Source organism: Phocoena sinus, chromosome 3 (genome assembly GCF_008692025.1).
Source record: "Phocoena sinus isolate mPhoSin1 chromosome 3, mPhoSin1.pri, whole genome shotgun sequence".
Classification (NCBI taxonomy): domain Eukaryota; kingdom Metazoa; phylum Chordata; class Mammalia; order Artiodactyla; family Phocoenidae; genus Phocoena; species Phocoena sinus.
In genome coordinates, this window is record NC_045765.1 from 66,123,953 (window position 1) to 66,143,297 (window position 19,345).

The 19,345-nt window shown below is 35.4% G+C and overlaps 1 protein-coding gene across 1 annotated transcript in view; it reads right to left on the reverse strand.

Annotated features, from left to right (window-relative positions):
• Nucleotides 1–19,345, reverse strand: part of SLC12A2 (solute carrier family 12 member 2) — a 109,928-nt gene that overhangs the window by 42,286 nt on the left and 48,297 nt on the right. The window contains exons 8-12 of the mRNA XM_032628141.1: nt 9,594–9,721; nt 9,413–9,497; nt 6,787–6,938; nt 1,303–1,410; nt 96–219 (exon numbers count right to left, since the gene is read on the reverse strand). Of these exons, the coding sequence (XP_032484032.1) occupies nt 96–219; nt 1,303–1,410; nt 6,787–6,938; nt 9,413–9,497; nt 9,594–9,721 (597 nt within the window). The remainder of the gene's footprint in view (nt 1–95; nt 220–1,302; nt 1,411–6,786; nt 6,939–9,412; nt 9,498–9,593; nt 9,722–19,345) is intronic.

Here is a 19,345-nt window from a genome sequence, read left to right on the forward strand (position 1 = left end):
AAAGTAACATTTTGTTTATAATTTAACAATTCAGTGTTGACAGCTGATACTATAAATGCACCAAAATCTACATTAGCATACATTTATAGACTAACCAATTAAGATGAATCCAAGTGCAATTAAGAATGTTAAGATGTAGCCACGAAGAGGTTCATTATTTTTCCCATAACCTTTAGCAAACATCTGGAAAGCTGGGTAGATGTTGTCCTTACATAAGGCCTAATGAAGAAATGTAAACATTAAAATGAAATATATCGAAATAAGACATACAGATCTGCTTACAGTTACAATAGGTTAATCAGGAATGGAGCCCAAGTTTCTAATTCTTGGTCCTCTTTCTTTCCCCTCACGCTGCTTCACCTACAAACTGTAAAGGAGATTCAAACATTTCTAGCATCAGAAAGACAGGAGGTTTAGAATACACTGAAGTTTTTATCCATTTTATTCCACCCCAGGTTGAAATTCTTATATGAATAAAGAGCCAAAGGAGCAGGCATACACACAGAAGAAATGTGGAACCTTGAGAAGTATGACAGACGTGTGACCTATTTTAAGAAAACCAAGTCCAAATCCTAGACTCAAAACAAATGAAAATTCTAATTATAAAACATAATCACCTTTCTTAAAACAATACTGAAAATAATTTTAGTAAATATTCTACACCTCTACTGTACTAACTAGCTACAATAAAAAATTAAGAACAAACAAAAAGAACAAAGGAAATTAACAAAGCTGCAGAATCGATATCTTATTTGTTTTAGTAATAAAAAGTTTTTTCTATCCAGTATCAGCCATTTATTTAATGCTCATTAAAGGGAAACAATGTCTATCATATTTATTATTATATCCTGAGTACCTAACATAATGCATAGCACGTATTAGACATTCAGATATTCATAAAATTAAACATTAATGTTGGCATTATGCTAATAGGAATAAGATACTTTAATTCTTTTGATTTATGGTCTTGGACTATACTTTTTATCCTTGGTAAGACATTATGAAAATTTATGCTAACAGTATGTCCATAAAGCAAAAATTCATCACCACTTCCAGAAAGACAACTCAAAACTTACACCCTGAGAGTAGATATAGGCCAAGTGTTTATATATACACATCCACATTCATATGCATAAAATTAAATATGCTACTCTGGATATATGTGTTTGTATATGTCATATAAATATCAATACATGGGCTTGATAGAAGTAAACAAATAATTTAAAAATATTAAAAATCCCATATTTAAATATATTACCTTAACTGCCCCTTTAATAAAATTTGTAACATGAAAATACTTACCTGAAATATTTTGGGCGCACTCACAAGGGATGCTAATGCAGAAGAAAGAGTGGCTGAAAAGATACCTGCAGAAATTAGTGGTGCAAAGCCTGACACCATGCTCATTACCTTAAAAAAGTGACAAAAATGGAAAAATAAGTGTTACATAAAATTCAAAAAAGAACACAACACTTCATCTTTATTATTCCTATGAAGAACACTAATAGTAATTCTGGGAGAAATCTGATAAAAATAACAATAATAAACAGTAATAATGGTTACGTGTGTACAAACTTCTGAAACTGATTTACCACCAGCCCTAAACGTAAAAAAACTTTTTATTTTGTAAAATGTCAAAGGCACACACAATGGCAGAAGAACATACTGAACTACAAAGTATCCATCGCTCAGTTTCAACAGGGCCAATCTTTTCATTATTGTGAATTAAACCTCAGATCTCATTTCATGCATAAATTTTTGTGTGTACCTCTAATGCGTAAAAACCTTTAAAAACTGTAACTACAGGGCTTCCCTGGTGGCTCAGTGGTTGAGAGTCCGCCTGCCAATGCAGGGGACACGGGTTCGTGCCCCGGTTCGGTAGGATCCCACATGCCGCGGAGCGGCTGGGCCCGTAAGCCATGGCCGCTGAGCCTGCGCGTCCGGAGCCTGTGCTCTGCAACGGGAGAGGCCACAGCAGTGAGAGGCCCGTGTACCGCAAAAAAAAAAAAAAAAACAAAAAAACTGTAACTACAAAGTCACTGTCACAGCTTATAAACTGGGTAATTCCTTAACAGCATAAAATACCCAATCACATTCAAAATCCCCAAATTATTCCTCTTTTCTTGCTTTTTAAAAGTTTGTTCAAATCAGGATCCACAAAAGGATTACATTTAAATTTGGTTGATATGTCTCTTAAGTCTTTTTCAATCTACAGGCTCACCCTTTCCTTTACATTTTATGATTTTTATGTCATTTCTCCTAGAGAAACCCCATGCTCTGGATTTTGCCGACAATCTCCACTGCCTTGTTTAACTTGTTCCTCTCACCTCTATTTCTAGTCAACTGGTAGGTAGGTAGATCTAGACAAGTTGATCAGACTGAGGTACAAGTTTTCTGGCAAGAATATTCCAAGGTGGTTTGATATACTTCTGTCAGGAAGGTTGTTTCCTTTTTTTAATGTTAAGATAGTAGATTGGTATTGTGGTTATGTTTTTTGTCTTTAAAGAGTACTTATTTATTAAAGCTAAAAGTAGAAATATCCAGCTGAAAGGATCTAACTCCAGGATTTGCCTCTAAATAATCTAGGACGTGGGGAGTCATAAATAAAACAAAATTAGCCATGCGCTGATAACTGATGAACTTGGAAAATGTGTATGTTAGGTACATTATATTGCTTTCTCTATCTTTGTACGTGTTCAAACATTTCCCTATGATGAAGTTTAAAAAAAATGGATCACTAACTTAGACAATGAGAAGGCAATCAAATAAATCCAAACAGAGGAGCACAATACAAAATAAATTGCCTGGACTCTTCAAAATGTCAGCATCCTGAAAGGTTAAAACAGGCAGGCTGGGAACTCCTCTAGATTAAAGAATTTTAAAGTAACTAAAGGCCATGTGTGACACCAGATTGAATCCTGGATCTGAGAAAAATTGATCTGGGACATTACTGGAAGAAGAGAGGAAGTATGAATATGGAATATATATTTAGACAACAGTATTTCATCAACACTGAATTACTTGGGTGGGAAAATGTACCGTGCTTGTACAGAATGTTTTAAATATTTCAATCTGATTGTCATGTGATGTCTATAATTTATTCTAATTATGTTTGAGGAGAAAAATACTATACATATATATATATATATATATAAAGATAAGGCAAATGGGGCAAAATATAAACTACTAGTAAATACAAATGAAGGGTAGGTACACAGGTTTTCATTGCACTGTTCCTTGTGAACCTTTGAAATCTGTCAAAGTATTAAATTGATTCCTAAGAGTTGTTTAATGGATTCAGGTACTGTCAACTTGATCTATGCATTATAAATTTTACCAGTAGTGAATGATGATCAACATCTAGATTCATTACTTCATTAGTGGAGATTTACCTTTCATTTATATTGACCAAGAACATGCCAACTGAGACCAAGGAGATAAGGAAATCAGGTTTTAGGCTGTTTACTATACACTTGCCTATAATTTAATATTAAGTCTGATGTAAAACTAGCTCTGGGCACAATCCCTGGCCATAATACCTAAGTTTGGTTTCATGTGTACATAAACCACCTTGTTTCACTTAAATGTCTCTCCCTGCATCTTTCAGAAGATTTAGGTTTAAACCTGAAGAACATATTTAAGAGTTTTAAGAAACATTAGCATTGACTTCTCTGAGAATCTCCGGGAGAAAAAACTCATTGAAAAGATGATTTTCTATTCAGCCTTTTAATACCAATTTAGTAGTTACATACACATGATACATTTTTCATAATCACTATTTTTACACAGTTATTATTTAATGCTAGATTATCTAGCATTGCCGAATCTGTCCTTAGGGAAGGAGATTATAAAGGATAGATAAGGTGGACCAAGATAAAAATATGCAGACTTGATTTCTGTTATATATACTTCTCAGATAATACAAAATTCCATGTCTGTCTGTAATGCCTTCAAAGTTAAGTAAGTACAAAGGCAGGAGGTAAATGAAGAAAAAGGGGAGAAAAAAGAATATGATACAGTGATAGATTAAGCCAAAACTGACACCAGCAACATTACATATAACCATAACATTTCACCTTTCATGTTTTGAGGAAAAGATTCATTTTCTTTTCTTCCATCACCTCTGAATTAAGATAAATAATGCTCCATGCTTAGCATCTAGAAACTATGCTTCCATGATTTGCCAAGTTTCCTGTTTTCTAGTTATACATTTATCCAATAACCTTTGTGTTTCCCACCATTTTATGGTAAAATATGAGTAGCAAGTAAATGAAATGCATTCAAATAATAGTAACATCAGTGTTATCAAAAATATAAAGTGGAAACAAAGTTGAAAAACAAAAGATGGTCTGGTCTTTAATAAGGGGGGGATAAAAGACAAAAGTCTAATAAAAAGTAAAAAAAAAAAAAAGTGGCAAGTAAAACGAATGGTGAGATTTTGTGTGGGGAATGTGTGTGTGTTGATGATTTAGGGTCCAAAAAAATGTTCATGGAACTGGTTTTGAAGAGCAGACAGATTTGGACATATAAAAAGAAAAAGCCAGTGCATTCCAAGCAGAGTGAAGCAACAAATAAAGCAACAGAGTAGGGTAAGCGTGTGCATGTATACATATACAAACACGTAATGACTGGAGTTCAGTCTGGATAGAAGCAGTGGGACTTAAGTTTGGGTATGAAAGGCTCTGACGGAGCAAAGAAGCTCACATTTTATTAAGCAGTGGTGAGTCAAAGGTTTCAGAGGACATTAAAATGTAGAAATATAAGAAACATAAAACTAAAGAAAATTAAACATTTAAGAAAAATAAAGTGACCCTATTATATATGCATATATTTATCAACTATATGCAAAATAGTATTATATAGTGTGTCTTTGTATGGATTTCATGATGGAGTCTCCACTTACATGCTCCTCAGTTACGTTCTATTCACCATTGTTCATTTTCCAAGTGACAAGCAATTGATAATTTTACAGGATTTTCTTTCCATTCTGTATCGCTTTACAAAGTATTTTTTTTTAATTTACTTAAATTGGAAAAGCAACTTTACGTACACCAAATTCTCACACTTTGCTTGAATGAGTCCATACTTAGACTTGATAAAGACAACACACTTCTGTATTTCAAGGCAACAACACAGAAATCTGATTGGCATTTTCAGTCACTGGGCAGAGACCAACATCTGTGCCTTTCATACACAGTATCAATGTCCGAATTGGCCTGAATAATTAGCTGGACATGAATACTTTCTTTCATTCCTACGATTTTGCCTAGTCTTATGACTAGAAAAAACAAACTTCTATTACATAATTGAATTCAATATTTTTAACCACTGAAAGTGCAGTAAATTGCTTGAAACTATACAAAAGAAAATACAAATAATGGCATTAAATATTTAAGTTATAAAATTTTAATGTAAAATACATAGATTCTACATAAAATGTCTATATAATGTTCTACAATACATTAAATCCTCAACTATTCTGTTTATTATGTTTACACATTACTGGAGAAACAATAGGAAGCGAAATTTTTATTTTCCACTTTGAATTAGCAGTACCATCTATTCTATAAATTTACCACAGAATATTTTGTTTTAATCTCCTGAATTTACACCTTTATGTTCTTTTGTTTCTAGCATCCTGAGGCTTATCAAGCAACTCTCAAAATATCCTCCAAATTTTACTGATTCCTTTTCCTCTTCTATCTAAAACCCATAAATTTTACAAAAATTTCATTTTGCTTTCAGTATCTTACAGAGGTAATAATAAAACTGATATTCTCCAAATACTTGAGCAGTAATACTAATCTTCACACAGTTCATACGTTTAATAGTTCACAAACTTTTAAGCATCCATTAATAATTTTATTAATCTGTTGTTCAATAGTGGTTTAACACAGCATCACTATATGATAGCCAGATCTAATTAAATAAAACTACTGATACTAATCAATACTTTTTTAAAAGGGCATTCATATATAAAGCAATTATGGAGAAACCTCAAATTGGAAAACTGAACTCATTTCAATTAGTATGGGTTTAAATTGCTCAAAAATGAAATACTTAACGTCTAACAAAATATGTACAGGATTGATATTCTGAAAACTACATAATACTTATGAAAGAAGTTAAAGAAGATCTAAATAAATGGAGAAACGTAAGTGTTCATGGGTTGGAACACTCAACATAGTAAATCTATCAATCCTCCCCAAATTCATGTGCAAGTTTAATACAGTTCCTATCAAAATTCCAACAAGACTTTTTTGTAGATAAACATAGATTATTCTAAAATTTATTTGGAAAAGCAAAGGGACTAAAATAGCTAAAACAATTTTGAAAAGAATAAAGTAGGAGGAATCAAGCTACCCAATTTCAAGACTTACAACCAACTATAGTAATCCAGAAAGTATGGCATTGGTGGAGGGATAGACACAAAGATCAATGGAACACAACAGAGAATCCAAAAAATAGATCCAGCACATATGACCATGTGTGAGATGTTTTCTTGCTTTCTGAAACAGTATACTGTATATATGTACTATATATTATACCCTAGGAATAAAGTGTTGCCCTCTGGGGCCCTTTTGCCTCTGAACAGGCTCAGATTTCATTCTTTCATATTTTTCTGTTTTCACAATTAGCTGAGTACAGTCTTTATTGATACCTGGGTATAAAGTAACAACAATCCTCCCTTCTAAGTTTTTGCTATACTCTGAATGGTCAGAGTTGATAGCAGTCTGACCTCTAGATGAACACAGAATGTCTGTATAATATAAATTTGATGCTCACCTGGAAGTTGTTCATTAGGCCATAGGAACAAGGATTGCTTTCACAAGATGAAAAGTCAAAGTTTAATTTGCAGGCTGCAGAAGTACAGTTTGTTAGCTCTGTTACAATAGTGTCATTAACGTTCCCCGTAGCATCCCGAACAACACAAGAACCTGAAGCACAAGTGACAATGAGGACAAAAAATCAAACTAATGCTTACATTCATTTCAAAATTATATACACCCATAAAGAAATTACAGTGCTGACTGTATATACTTGCTTATTATAGCATACATTGTATTTACAATTAAGAAAGGTTTACCTGGAACAGAATTTGGAAAGCATCATGGTCCTCAGTATTAAGAATTATTTGGAATAACGTACGATGTACAACTAACAGTAATGACCATTCCTTAGAGTTCATATATTCTTACTTTTGAAGCACTTGAACAATGCTTTCTCATCATATATGATGTAAAAATCACAGGCATTACAACAAAAACTAAACAATAAAACAAAAATTAAGTTTTGAAAGGAAGAGTTTTTTTAATGACTAAACAGTCTGTATACAGTTCTTCATACTTAAATTTCTTCTTTGGACTTGCAGAGCAGTGTTTGCAAAACCATCTCCTTAAAGGTACTCCTGAAACCACTGGAGGTTGAGGGCAGAACAGAGAGAGCCCTATCTAACCTTAAAGCAGCTATGCTTTTATAGTTCATATTTTGATGTTCTCCATCAGAATTGTCTGGGGAAAAAAGGTTCCACTGCTTGAGCTAGTTACACAATTACTAGTGTAGAGGTGATCTTTACTGACTCCGCTACTGAATATCAGGGAGAAAGGGCTACTCCTGTTGCCCTAGTGTAGACAGAATGAAATGAGTACAAGGGCAAGCATTATTGGAGCATCAGATAAAAACAGAAATGTTTTCCTGCAATAACAAATTATTTCCCATGAAACAATCAGTTATATCATTTTTTAAATTAAAAGTAAATTTTCTAGCTTATGTATAATGTATATAAACAGCAGTCCCCAATTTTTTTGGCACCAGGGACTGGGTTTGTGTAAGACAATTTTTCCATGGACGGGGTGGGGATGGTGGGGGGTGGCGTGGGGTGGTGGTGGATGGTTCAGGCAGTAATGCGTGCGATGGGGAGTGGCAGATGAAGCTTCGCTCATTCACATGCCACTCCCCTCCTGCTGAGCAGCCTGGTTCCTAACGGGCCGCGACCAGTACCGGTCTGCAACCCGGGGGCTGGGGATCCCTGTATACAAGCATGCTAGAAACTTTTAGGGGAATACAAAAATATTTTGCTAATAAGCTTATAAACGTAATTCATTTTCTTTTTTCAAAATGAATTTCAGGAATTTCTGTATGCATTGCAATGATAAATGTAATTGAGTTACTTTTTCAAATGTTAACACAGCCCACCATGATAATATTATTAGCATTTCTAACTCTTGTTTAATAAAATTTCAAAATTACATTTACACAAATTAGCAGCTTAGTTTGTAAAAACAGTTCTGTCATTACTTCCCAACACACGATTGAATATATGGCAAAAATAAAAATTTTCTTACTCAAATACATGGAAAATTTATATTCTGTAGTCAATGAATTTGGAGTTTGTAATTCTTCTGATTAGTACTAGACTAAGATTTATTCTTGTAGTATGCTTAAAATTTTTAACTATAAAACCTGAATTTTAGAATTTAGATATTAAAGACAATGCTTACATTTTAAAAACATGTTTTCCGGGTAAACTATGTACTTTCATGAATGTGTACTAAATTCAAGACAAGACAGTATCTACAGTCAATGTATGCAAATTATATGTAAAATCAGTAGTTACTAAAGTTTTTTCTGTACTATGTTTCCGTTAAGAACCTCCTATTACAAATAGCCTTTTTAAATTATTTATTTATTTGCTTATAAATAAATAAAACACCAAAACCCTCTTTGCCATGAAAACAGTTTTTTAAAGGAAGTGCCATTATCATATGGTTGGTAACAAAATCTCTGACCTTTGACTTCCTTATCTATAAAAGATTTAGAGACTGGCTGATCACTTAAGTCCTTTCTTCAAGTTCTAAAATGTTATGATTCCATGAATGTATTAAAGTGGCTTAAAACCATTTTCATTAATTTAATAACACTTTTCATTCAATTCCTGTGCATTGAAATTAGGTTTTATGGTAAAAAATGCCAGGTATTTCTTAATAGCCTTGAAACAATCTTCATACAACAAGATTACATAAAAATATAAAATAACCATCATAAACAAAAATATTCCAAAATTTGTAAAACTCAGAAAGTATAATGCATTTACTTCTACATATGAATTACATTTTCTGTAAATGTATCTCAGTGAAATTTAAGAATCTGCAGATAAGATTTTACATAACTTTCTAGCTTACTAATTAATAGAAATCCTAAAGGAAAAACCTTAGAGCATTTAGTGACTTAGATAATGTCTACAGAATCACCACTAGTTTACTTAAGTATTTTTGAAAATACAAAACTTAGAATCTTTTTATTGAAATACTTCTTAATTTAAAAGTTAGAAATATAATGTCATGAAAATGAATGTTTATAGTATGTACATCATTAAATTTCTGAAACACATAACAAATGTAAGGTTATTTACCTACAGATACTGCAATTCCTATGTAAACCACCGTAGTAATTAAAATGGCTAAGAGTGTTCCTTTGGGTATGGCTGACTGAGGATCCTAGAAGACAAGAACATTTTTTAAGTCTACCTTTAAAAATAAATATATGTAAATCACTTTTTGTATAAAATCAATACAGCATTTTAAAATACTTACTGCAAGATCACCTGAGATATTTGCTCCAGCCAGAATACCAGTTGCGGCAGGAAAAAAGATGGCAAACACAGAAAAAAAGGTCTCTTCCTCTCGAAAATCTGGCCCAAAGTTCTCATTAAATATTTCAGCTGTAGAGAACAAAATATTTTTGGCAATTAATGGATAGCAGATTAGACCATGATAATTTAGGTTAAGAATAAGTGTTTATCTAAGACCCCTGACTTTTCTTCAGCTCAAGTAACTGGTAAATTCTTGAATTATTTCCTAATTCAAGTATGTATTGGTGTTTCTCTTTTCTTATATGAGGGAAATGGTTTACATTCAAAATGATTTGACCTGGTTCATGCCCCACTATTTTTTATACCTTACTAATTACGTTTCAAACACCTCTAACTTGATTGTTATCTCTCCAAGAGGTCAAAGAAGAAAGCAGGCAGAAGAACAAAAGGGACATAATACAAACCTGGAACCACATTTTTCCTTACATCCAGCTTATATTCTATCTATTTGTACAGCTTTCTCTATTTCCTAGTGGTGACTTGTTTGACTTTTGAGGCTATTCATCAGGCATCCAGATAATTTGTAGCTAAGACAAACCAGGTAAAGGTCCTTTCCATTTCAACAATAATGAAAGCTTCAACTAGTCCTGCTGTTTCCATCTATTCTGATAGGCCCTGACACTGAAAAAACCAATTAACGGTCATCCATCCATCCATCCATCATTTGCGTATACACCACGTGCCAGATCCTGTACTGGAACCATCCAGTATCTCAAAGTACTGAGAGATCCAACAGCAACGAGCTACCTTCATGGAACTTAAGAGTATCAATGAGGAGCTACAAAACAAGTTAAGAAAAAGGTCACTGCAAATAGCAGTAAATGTACGGATGGAAACAGGGTGTTGTGATAAATAATGAAAGAGAGACAAACTAATTCAATGTGGTTACAGAAGGCTAAAGAGATACAACTAAGGAGCTAACACTTAAGCTGAGACTTTATTGAGCAGGAATCAGCCATGTGATGTTCCAGGAGAAAGAGTACACCAGGAATAACCAACAACATGTAGAAAGGCCCTGAGGCAGGAAAAAAGTTTACCTCTTTTGGAGAACTAAAAGATGCAAAGCCCTCACAGTAAGGGGGAGATGAAATGAGATGGAAAGGATCAGCAGGGGTGAGATTATGCAAAATTTTAATTTTACAGGAGTTCAGATTTTGTCCTATGCCAAGGTGGGCGCAGAACCACACAACTGACATGATGCTTATGTGGATGCTGCATGGACAGTGGACTGAAAGCATCAGCATCTGAAGCAGGGAGACCAATTAGGAGGTACAGCAGTGGTTCAATCTAGTGATGGGAGAACAATGTACTGATTAGAGAAGGATTAGTAAGCAAGAGGGCAAGTAGAAAACACTGAAATCCTGGTTTCTTTCACTTACTAGGATGGAGAGGTCTGAGAACGGTTAGGTAGGAGGGACATCAAATAAACAATTGAATGTATACCTGTATCTGGAGTTTAAAGGAGAGATGCAGGAATAGAAATATGTGAATCCCTTGAGAGCATTTTGAGCCATGAGAAAAGATATTGCCAAAGGAAAGAATACAGTTAGAAGATGCAGGACAACACTGTGCAACTCTGACATTTAGAGGTTGGAAAGAAGAGAAGGGGTAACAGGAGTAATAGATATAGTGACCAGTGAATTAGGTAGAAAAGAACTCCCTAGAACACAGTGACTGACATCAAATAAAACAAGAAAAGTGTTTCAAGGAGAATGGGACAACTAAATATAATGTTGCTGAGAGTCAGAAGACTAAAAAACTGCACATGTATCTAGCAACATGTTATTGTGACCATGACAGACAGAAGCCAGTTAATAGGGGTTGAGAATGAATGAAATAAGACCATTTGGTGAAAGTAACATGGGAAATAAGTTACACACGGTCTCAAAGTATCTCTCCACAAACTACTTATTAATTACAAAGAAGAAAGTGGCAACCTAACAATAGATAAAACTCTCAGGTAGCACTTTCACCAAGTCATTAAATTTAACACCATCAATGATGGGGAGAACTGACATCCTGTGAGTCTCCTGATGTGAGACTCTGAAGACACACTCTTCATGTAGTGTTCTTGGCAAAAGTAAACAAGTGAATCTATGGAAATCAAACAAAACCAACTGGAGGGACTTTCTAAAAAAACAAATGGCCTGTACTCTTGAAGAATGTCAATGTAGGGAAAGAAAAATAAAAGGCTGTGGGGCGGACCAAGAGGATGCAGAAATCATGTATCCGCACAACTAGGGGACCTACCAGGCACCAGTGGGGGACCATGGACACATAAGGGGATGGGAGGAACCCCCAGTGACCGGCTTGCGGGATCTTGGTTCCCAGGCTGGAGGTCAGGCCCGAGCTCCTGTGGTGGGAGCTCTGAGTCCAAACCACTGGACTAACAGAGAACCTAGGATCCCAGGCAATATTAATTAGAGTGAGGCTTCCCAGAGGTCCTAATCTCAGCACCAAGACCCAGCTCTATCCAACTGCCTGCAAACTCCAGTGCTGGATGCCTCAGGCCAAACAACCAGTAAGACAAGAATACAGCCCCACCCAAAAAAAAAAAAAAAAAAAAAAAAGAAACAACAAAAAAATATGTTACATATGAAGGAGCAAGGTAAAAACCTACAAAACCAAATAAATGAAGACGAAATAGGCAACCTACCTGAAAAAAGAATTCAGAGTAATGATAGTAAAGATGACCCCAAATCTCGGAAACAGAATGGAGAAAATACTAGAAACACTTAACAAGAATCTAGAAGAACTAAAGAGCAAACAAACAATGATGAACAACACAATAACTGAAATTAAAAGTACAATACAAAGTACTCTAGAAGGAATCAATAGAATAACTGAGGCAGAACAGATAAGTGATCTGGAAGATAAAATGGTGGAAATAACTGCCAGGGAGCAGAAAAAAGAATGAAAAGAATTGAGGACAGTCTCAGAGGCCTCTGGGACAACATTAAACATAGCAACATTCAAATTATAGGGGTCCCAGAAGAAGAAGAGAAAAAGAAAGGGTCTGAGAAAATATTTGAAGAGATTATAGTTGAAAACTTCCCTAACATGGGAAAGGAAATAGTCAATCAAGTCTAGGAAGCACAGAGAGTCCCATACAGGATAAACCCAAAGAGAAACATGCCAAGACACATATTAATCAAACTATCAAAAACTAACTACAAAGAAAATATATTAAAAGCATCAAGGAAAAAGCAACAAATAACATACAAGGGAGTCCACATAAGGTTAACAGCTGATCTTTCAGCAGAAACTCTGCAAGCCAGAAGGGACTGGCGGGACATATTTAAAGTGATGAAAGGGAAAAACCTACAAACAAGAATACTCTACCGAGCAAGGATCTCATTCAGATTCGATGAAGAAATTAAAACCTTTACAGACAAGCAAAAGTTAACAGAATTCAGCACCACCAAACCAGATTTACAACAAATGCTAAAGGAACTTTTCTAGGCAGGAAACACAAGAGAAGGAAAGGACCTACAAAAACAAAACCAAAACAATTGAGAAATGGTAATAGGAACCTACATATCGATAATTACCTTAAATGTAAAAGGATTGAATGCTCCAACCAAAAGACACAGACTGGCTGAATGGATACAAAAACAAGACCTGTATATATGCTGTCTACAAGAGACCCACTTCAGACCTGGGGACACATACAGACTGAAAGTGAGGGGATAGAAAAAGATATTCCATGCAAATGGAAATCAAAAGAAAGCCAGAGTAGTAATTCTCATATCAGACAAAACAGACTTTAAAATAAAGCCTATTACAAGAGACAATGAAGGACACTACATAATGATCAAGGGATCAATCCAAGAAGAAGATATAACAACTGTAAATATTTATGCACCCAACACAGGAGCACCTCAATACGTAAGGCAAATGCCAACAGCCATAAATGGGGAAATTGACAGTAACACAATCCGAGTAGGGGACTTTAACAAACCCCACTTTCACCAGTGGGCTGATCGTCCAAAATGAAAATAAAAAAGCAAACACAAGTTTTAAATGAGACATTAAACAAGATGGATTTAATTGATATTTATAGGACATTCCATCCCAAAACAACAGAATACACTTTCTTCTCAAGAGCTCATGAAACATTCTCCAGGATAGACCATATCTTAGGTCACAAATCAAGCCTTGGTAAATTTAATAAAATTGAAATCATATCAAGTATCTTTTCTGACCACAACGCTGTAAGACGAGATATCAATTGCAGGCAAAAAAACTGTTAAAAATACAAACACATGGAGGCTAAACAGTACACTACCAAGAGATCACTGAAGAAATCAAAGAGGAAACCAAAAAACTACCTAAAAACAAATGACAATGAAAACATGACAATGCAAAATGTATGAGATGCAGCAAAAGCAGTTCTAAGAGGGATGTTTATAGCAATACAATCCTACCTCAAGAAACAAGACACATCTCAAACAACCTAACCTCACACTTAAAGCAGTTAGAGAAAGAAGAACAAAAAAAACCCCAAAGGTAGCAGACGGAAAGAAATCATAAAGATCAGATCAGAAATAAATGAAAAAGAAATGAAGGCCACAATAGCAGAGATCAATAAAACTAAAAGCCGGTTCTTTGAGAAGATAAACAAAATTGATAAACCATTAGCCAGACTCATCAGGAAAAAAAGGGAGAAGACTCAAATCAACAGAATTAGAAATGAAAAAGGAAAAGTAACAACTGACACTGCAGAAATACAAAGGATCATGAGAGATTACTACAAGCAACTATATGCCAATAAAATGGACAACCTGAAAGAAATGGATAAATTCTTAGAAACGCACAACCTTCCGAGACTGAACCTGGAAGAAAGAAAATATGAACAGACCAATCACAAGCACTGATATTAAGACTGTGATTAAAAATCTTCCAACAAACAAAGGCCCAGGACCAGATGGCTTCACAGGTGAATTCTATCAAACGTTAAAAGAAGAGCTAACACCTATCCTTCTCAAACTCTTCCAAACTACAGCAGAGGGAAGAACACTCCCAAGCTCATTCTACAAGGCCACCATCACCCTGATACCAAAACCAGACAAAGACGTCACAAAGAAAAAGATCTACAAGCCAATATTACTGATGAACATAGATGCAAAAATCCTCAAAATAATACTAGCAAACAGAAGCCAACAGCACATTAAAAGGATCATACACCATGATCAAGTAGGGTTTCTCCCAGGAATGCAAGGATTCTTCAATATATGCAAATCAATCAATGTGATATATCATATTATCAAATTGAAGGATAAAAACCATATGATCATCTAAATAGATGCAGAAAAAGCTTTCGACAAATTCAACACCTATTTATGATAAAAACTCTGCAGAAAGTAAGCACAGAGGGAACTTATCTCAACATAATAAAGGCTACACATGACAAACCCACAGCCAACATCGTTCTCAATGGTGAAAAACTGAAACCATTTCCTCTAGGATCAGGAACAAGACAAGGTTGCCCACTCTCACCACTATTATTCAACATAGATTTGGAAATTTTAGCCACAGCAATCAGAAACAAAAAAGAAGTAAACGGAATCCAAATTGGAAAAGAAGAAGGAAAAGTGTCACTGCTCGCAGATGACATGATACTATACCTAGAGAATCGTAAAGATGCTACCAGAAAAGCACTAGATCTAATCAATGAATTTGGTAGAGTAGCAGGATACAAAATTAATGTAAAGAAATCTCTTGCATTCCTATACACTAATGATGAAGAATCTGAAAGAGAAATTAAGGAAACACTCCCAGTTACCATTGCAACCAAAAGAATAAAATACCTAGGAATAAATCTGCCTAGGGAGAGAAAAGACATGTATGCATAAAACAATAAGACACTGATGAAAGAAATTAAAGATAATACAAACAGATGGAGAGGTATACCATGTTCTTGGATTGGAAGAATCAACATTGTGAAAATGACTCTACTACCCAAAGCAATCTACAGATTCAATGCAATCCCTATCAAACTAACAATAGCATTTTTCACAGTACTAGAACAAAAAATTTCACAATTTGTATGGAAACACAGAAGACCCAGAACAGCCAAAGCAATCTTAAGAAAGAAAAATGGAGCTGGAGGAATCAGGCTCCCTGACTTCAGAATATACTACAAAACTACAGTAATCAAGACAGTATGGTATTGGCATAAAAAGAGAAATATAGATCAATGGAACAGGATAGAAAGCCCAGAGATAAACCCACGCACATATGGTCACCTTATTTTTGAAAAAGGAGGCAAGAATATTCAATGGAGAAAAGACAGCCTCTTCAATAAGTGGTGCAGGGAAAACTGGACAGCTACCTGTAAAAGAATGAAATTAGAATACTCCCTAATACCATACACAAAAATAAACTCAAAATGGATTAAGGGGTTTCCCTGGTGGCGCAGTGGTTGAGAGTCCGCCTGCCGATGCGGGGGACACAGGTTCGTGCCCTGGTCCGGGAGGATCCCACATGCTGCAGAGCGACTGGGTCCGTGAGCCATGGCCGCTGGGCCCGCGGGTCCGGAGCCTGTGCTCTGCAGCAGGAGAGGTCACAGCAGTGAGAGGCCCGCGTACCGCAAAAAAAAAAAAAAAAAAAAAAAAATGGATTAAAGACCTAAATGTAAGGCCAGACACTGTCAGACTCTTAGAGGAAAACATAGGCAGAACACTCTATGACATAAATCACAACAAGATCCTTTTTCACCTATCTCCCAGAGAAATGGAAATAAAAACAAAAATAAACAAATGGGACCTAATGAAACTTCAAAGCTTTTGCACAGCAAAGGAAACCATAAACAAGCCGAAAAGACAACCCTCAGAATGGGAGAAAATATTTGCAAACGAAGCAACTTACAAAGGATTAATCTCCAAAATTTACAAGCAGCTCATGCAGCTCCATATCAAAAAAAACAAACAGCCCAATCCAAAAATGGGCAGAAGACCTAAATAGACATTTCTCCAAAGAAGATATACAGATCGCCAACAAACACATGAAAGGAGACTCAATATCACTAATCATTACAGAAATGTAAAGCAAAACTACAATGAGATATCACGTCACACCGGTCAGAATGGCCATCATCAAAAAATCTACAAACAATATATGGTGGAGAGGGTGTGGAGAAAAGGGAACCCTCTTGCACTGTTGGTGGGAATATAAATTGATACAGCCACTATGGAGAACAGTTCCATAAAAACAGTTCCTTAAACAGTTCCTTCTAACAGTTCCTTAAAAAACTAAAAATAGAACTACCATATGACCCAGCAATCCCACTACTGGGCATATACCCTGAGAAAACCATAATTCAAAAAGAGTCATGTACCACAATGTTCATTGCAGCACTATTTACAATAGCCAGGACATGGAAGCAACCTAGTTGTCCATCGATAGATGAATGGATAAAGAAGATGTGGCACATATATACAACGGAATATTATTCAGCCATAAAAAGAAACGAAATTGAGATATTTGTAGTGAGGTGGATGGACCTAGAATCTGTCACACAGAGTGAAGTAAGTCAGAAAGAGAAAAATAAGTACCGTATGCTAACACATATATATGGAATCTAAAAAAAAAAAAAAAAAAAAGGTTCTGATGAACCTAGGGGCAGGACAAGAATAAAGATGAAGACGTAGAGAATGGACTTGAGGACACAGGGAGGGGGATGGGTAAGCTGGGACGAAGTGAGAGAGTAGCATGGACATATACACACTACCAAATGTAAAATAGATAGCTAGTGTGAAGCAGCTGCATAGCACAGGGAGATCAGCTCGGTTCTTTATGACCACCTAGAAGGGTGGGATTAGGAGGTGGGGAGGGAGGCACAAGAGGGAGGGGATATGGGGATATATGTATGCATATAGCTGATTCACTTTGTTATACAGCAGAAACTAACATAACATTGTAAAGCAATTATACTCCAAAAAAGCTGTTAAAAAAATAAATAAAAAATAAAAGGCTACGGCACTGTTTCAGATTAAAGGGGACTGAAGATTATGTAAAGAACTAGTTTTAAAAAAAGGAGATTGAAGAGACATGACAAGTGAATGCAATACAGGATCATGGACTGGATCCTGGAACACGAAAAAAAAAGTCTGTACATAATCTTTGTAGAAACAGTTGGAGGGACTTCCCTGGTGGTGCAGTGATTAAGACTCTGTGCTTCCAATGCAGAGGGCCCAGTTTCGATCCCTGGTCAGGGAGGTAGATCCCACATGCATGCCGCAACTAAGAATTCACATGCCACAACTAAGGAGCCTGCCTGCCGCAACTAAGACCCAGCACAAACAAATAAGAAAAAAAGAAAGAAAGGAAGAAAGAAAGAAAGAGTTGGAAAAATTTGTACATGAAAAATATGTTATATATAACATTATGCCAAAGTTAAACTTCCTGAACTGTCCTTTTCCTTAGTAGATGCATACTTAAGTATTTATAGGTAAGACGTCATGATTTCTGCAACTTCTCTCAAAAGGTTTAGCAATCATAGTAATAACAATTAGATATATGAGTGATAAAACAAATGTGGCAAAAAAAGAACATAAAAGTGTGAATTTTTTGGTGAATGTAGGTAAAGGGTACAAGGAATTCATTTATTTTTTTATAAATTTATTTATTTATTTGTTTTTTGGCTGCGTTGGGTCTTCGTTGCTGCACGTGGGCTCTCTCTAGTTGCAGCAAGAGGGACTACTCTTTACTGCGGTGCGTGGGCTTCTCATTGGCTTCTTTTTGTTGTGGAGCACGGGCTCTAGGTACACAGGCTTCAGTAGTTGTGGCTCGTGGGCTCTAGAGCGCTGGCTCAGTAGTTGTGGTGCACAGGTTTAGTTGCTCCTCGGCATGTGGGATCTTCCTGGACCAGGGATCGAACCCTGTGCCCCACATTGTCAGGCAGACTCTTAACCACTGAACCACCAGGGAAGCCTCCAAGGAATTTATTGTATTAATTTTTCAAGTTGTCTGTAAGTTTCAATTTTTTTTGAAATAACAAGCAATAAATGGGAGGTAAGGATTTGAGAAATTTGTGAAAGGGGCCTGGAAAGTAAGGTGGTAACTGGAGGAGAATAAAAGACCAGAGGTAGTATTTTCAAGGATGGGAATTACTAGAGCAAGTATGTAAGGTTATACAGAGCTGACAGTTTTGATGTAGGGAAGCAAGTAAATTACCAAAAGATAAATGCCTTTGAGAAAGTAAAGGAAATGGGATCTAGATCACAGCAGAGGCACCGGTCTTTGGCAAAAGGGAGATATTTCTCATATCAAAAAGGAAAAAGGAGAAAATGAATATCCCTATTAGGTAGTCATTTGAACTGACAAGTTTATTAACATAACCTGTTCACTGCAGACACTACCTTAATAAAAGGAAGGCCAAGCAGTATCAACTGCTAAAAAGGAAAAGTCATATTCCAAAGTATATTTAAATTTATTTACCTCAGATTGAGATAAGCCCAGATGTGCTATTTGAATACAATATAAATTATTACTATACTAGATAAGGATGGATCTGAAAAAAAGGAAATGAAAAATATGGCCTAGCAGATATTTACAGATATTTTTAAATCAATTAAAGCCATAAACAGAAAATACATATTAGGAATCTTTTTAGAAGTAACCATCTACTATAATTTTAGAAATAAAGGTGGCAAAAACGAATGTTCAAAAATCTATAATGTAAAAAAAATT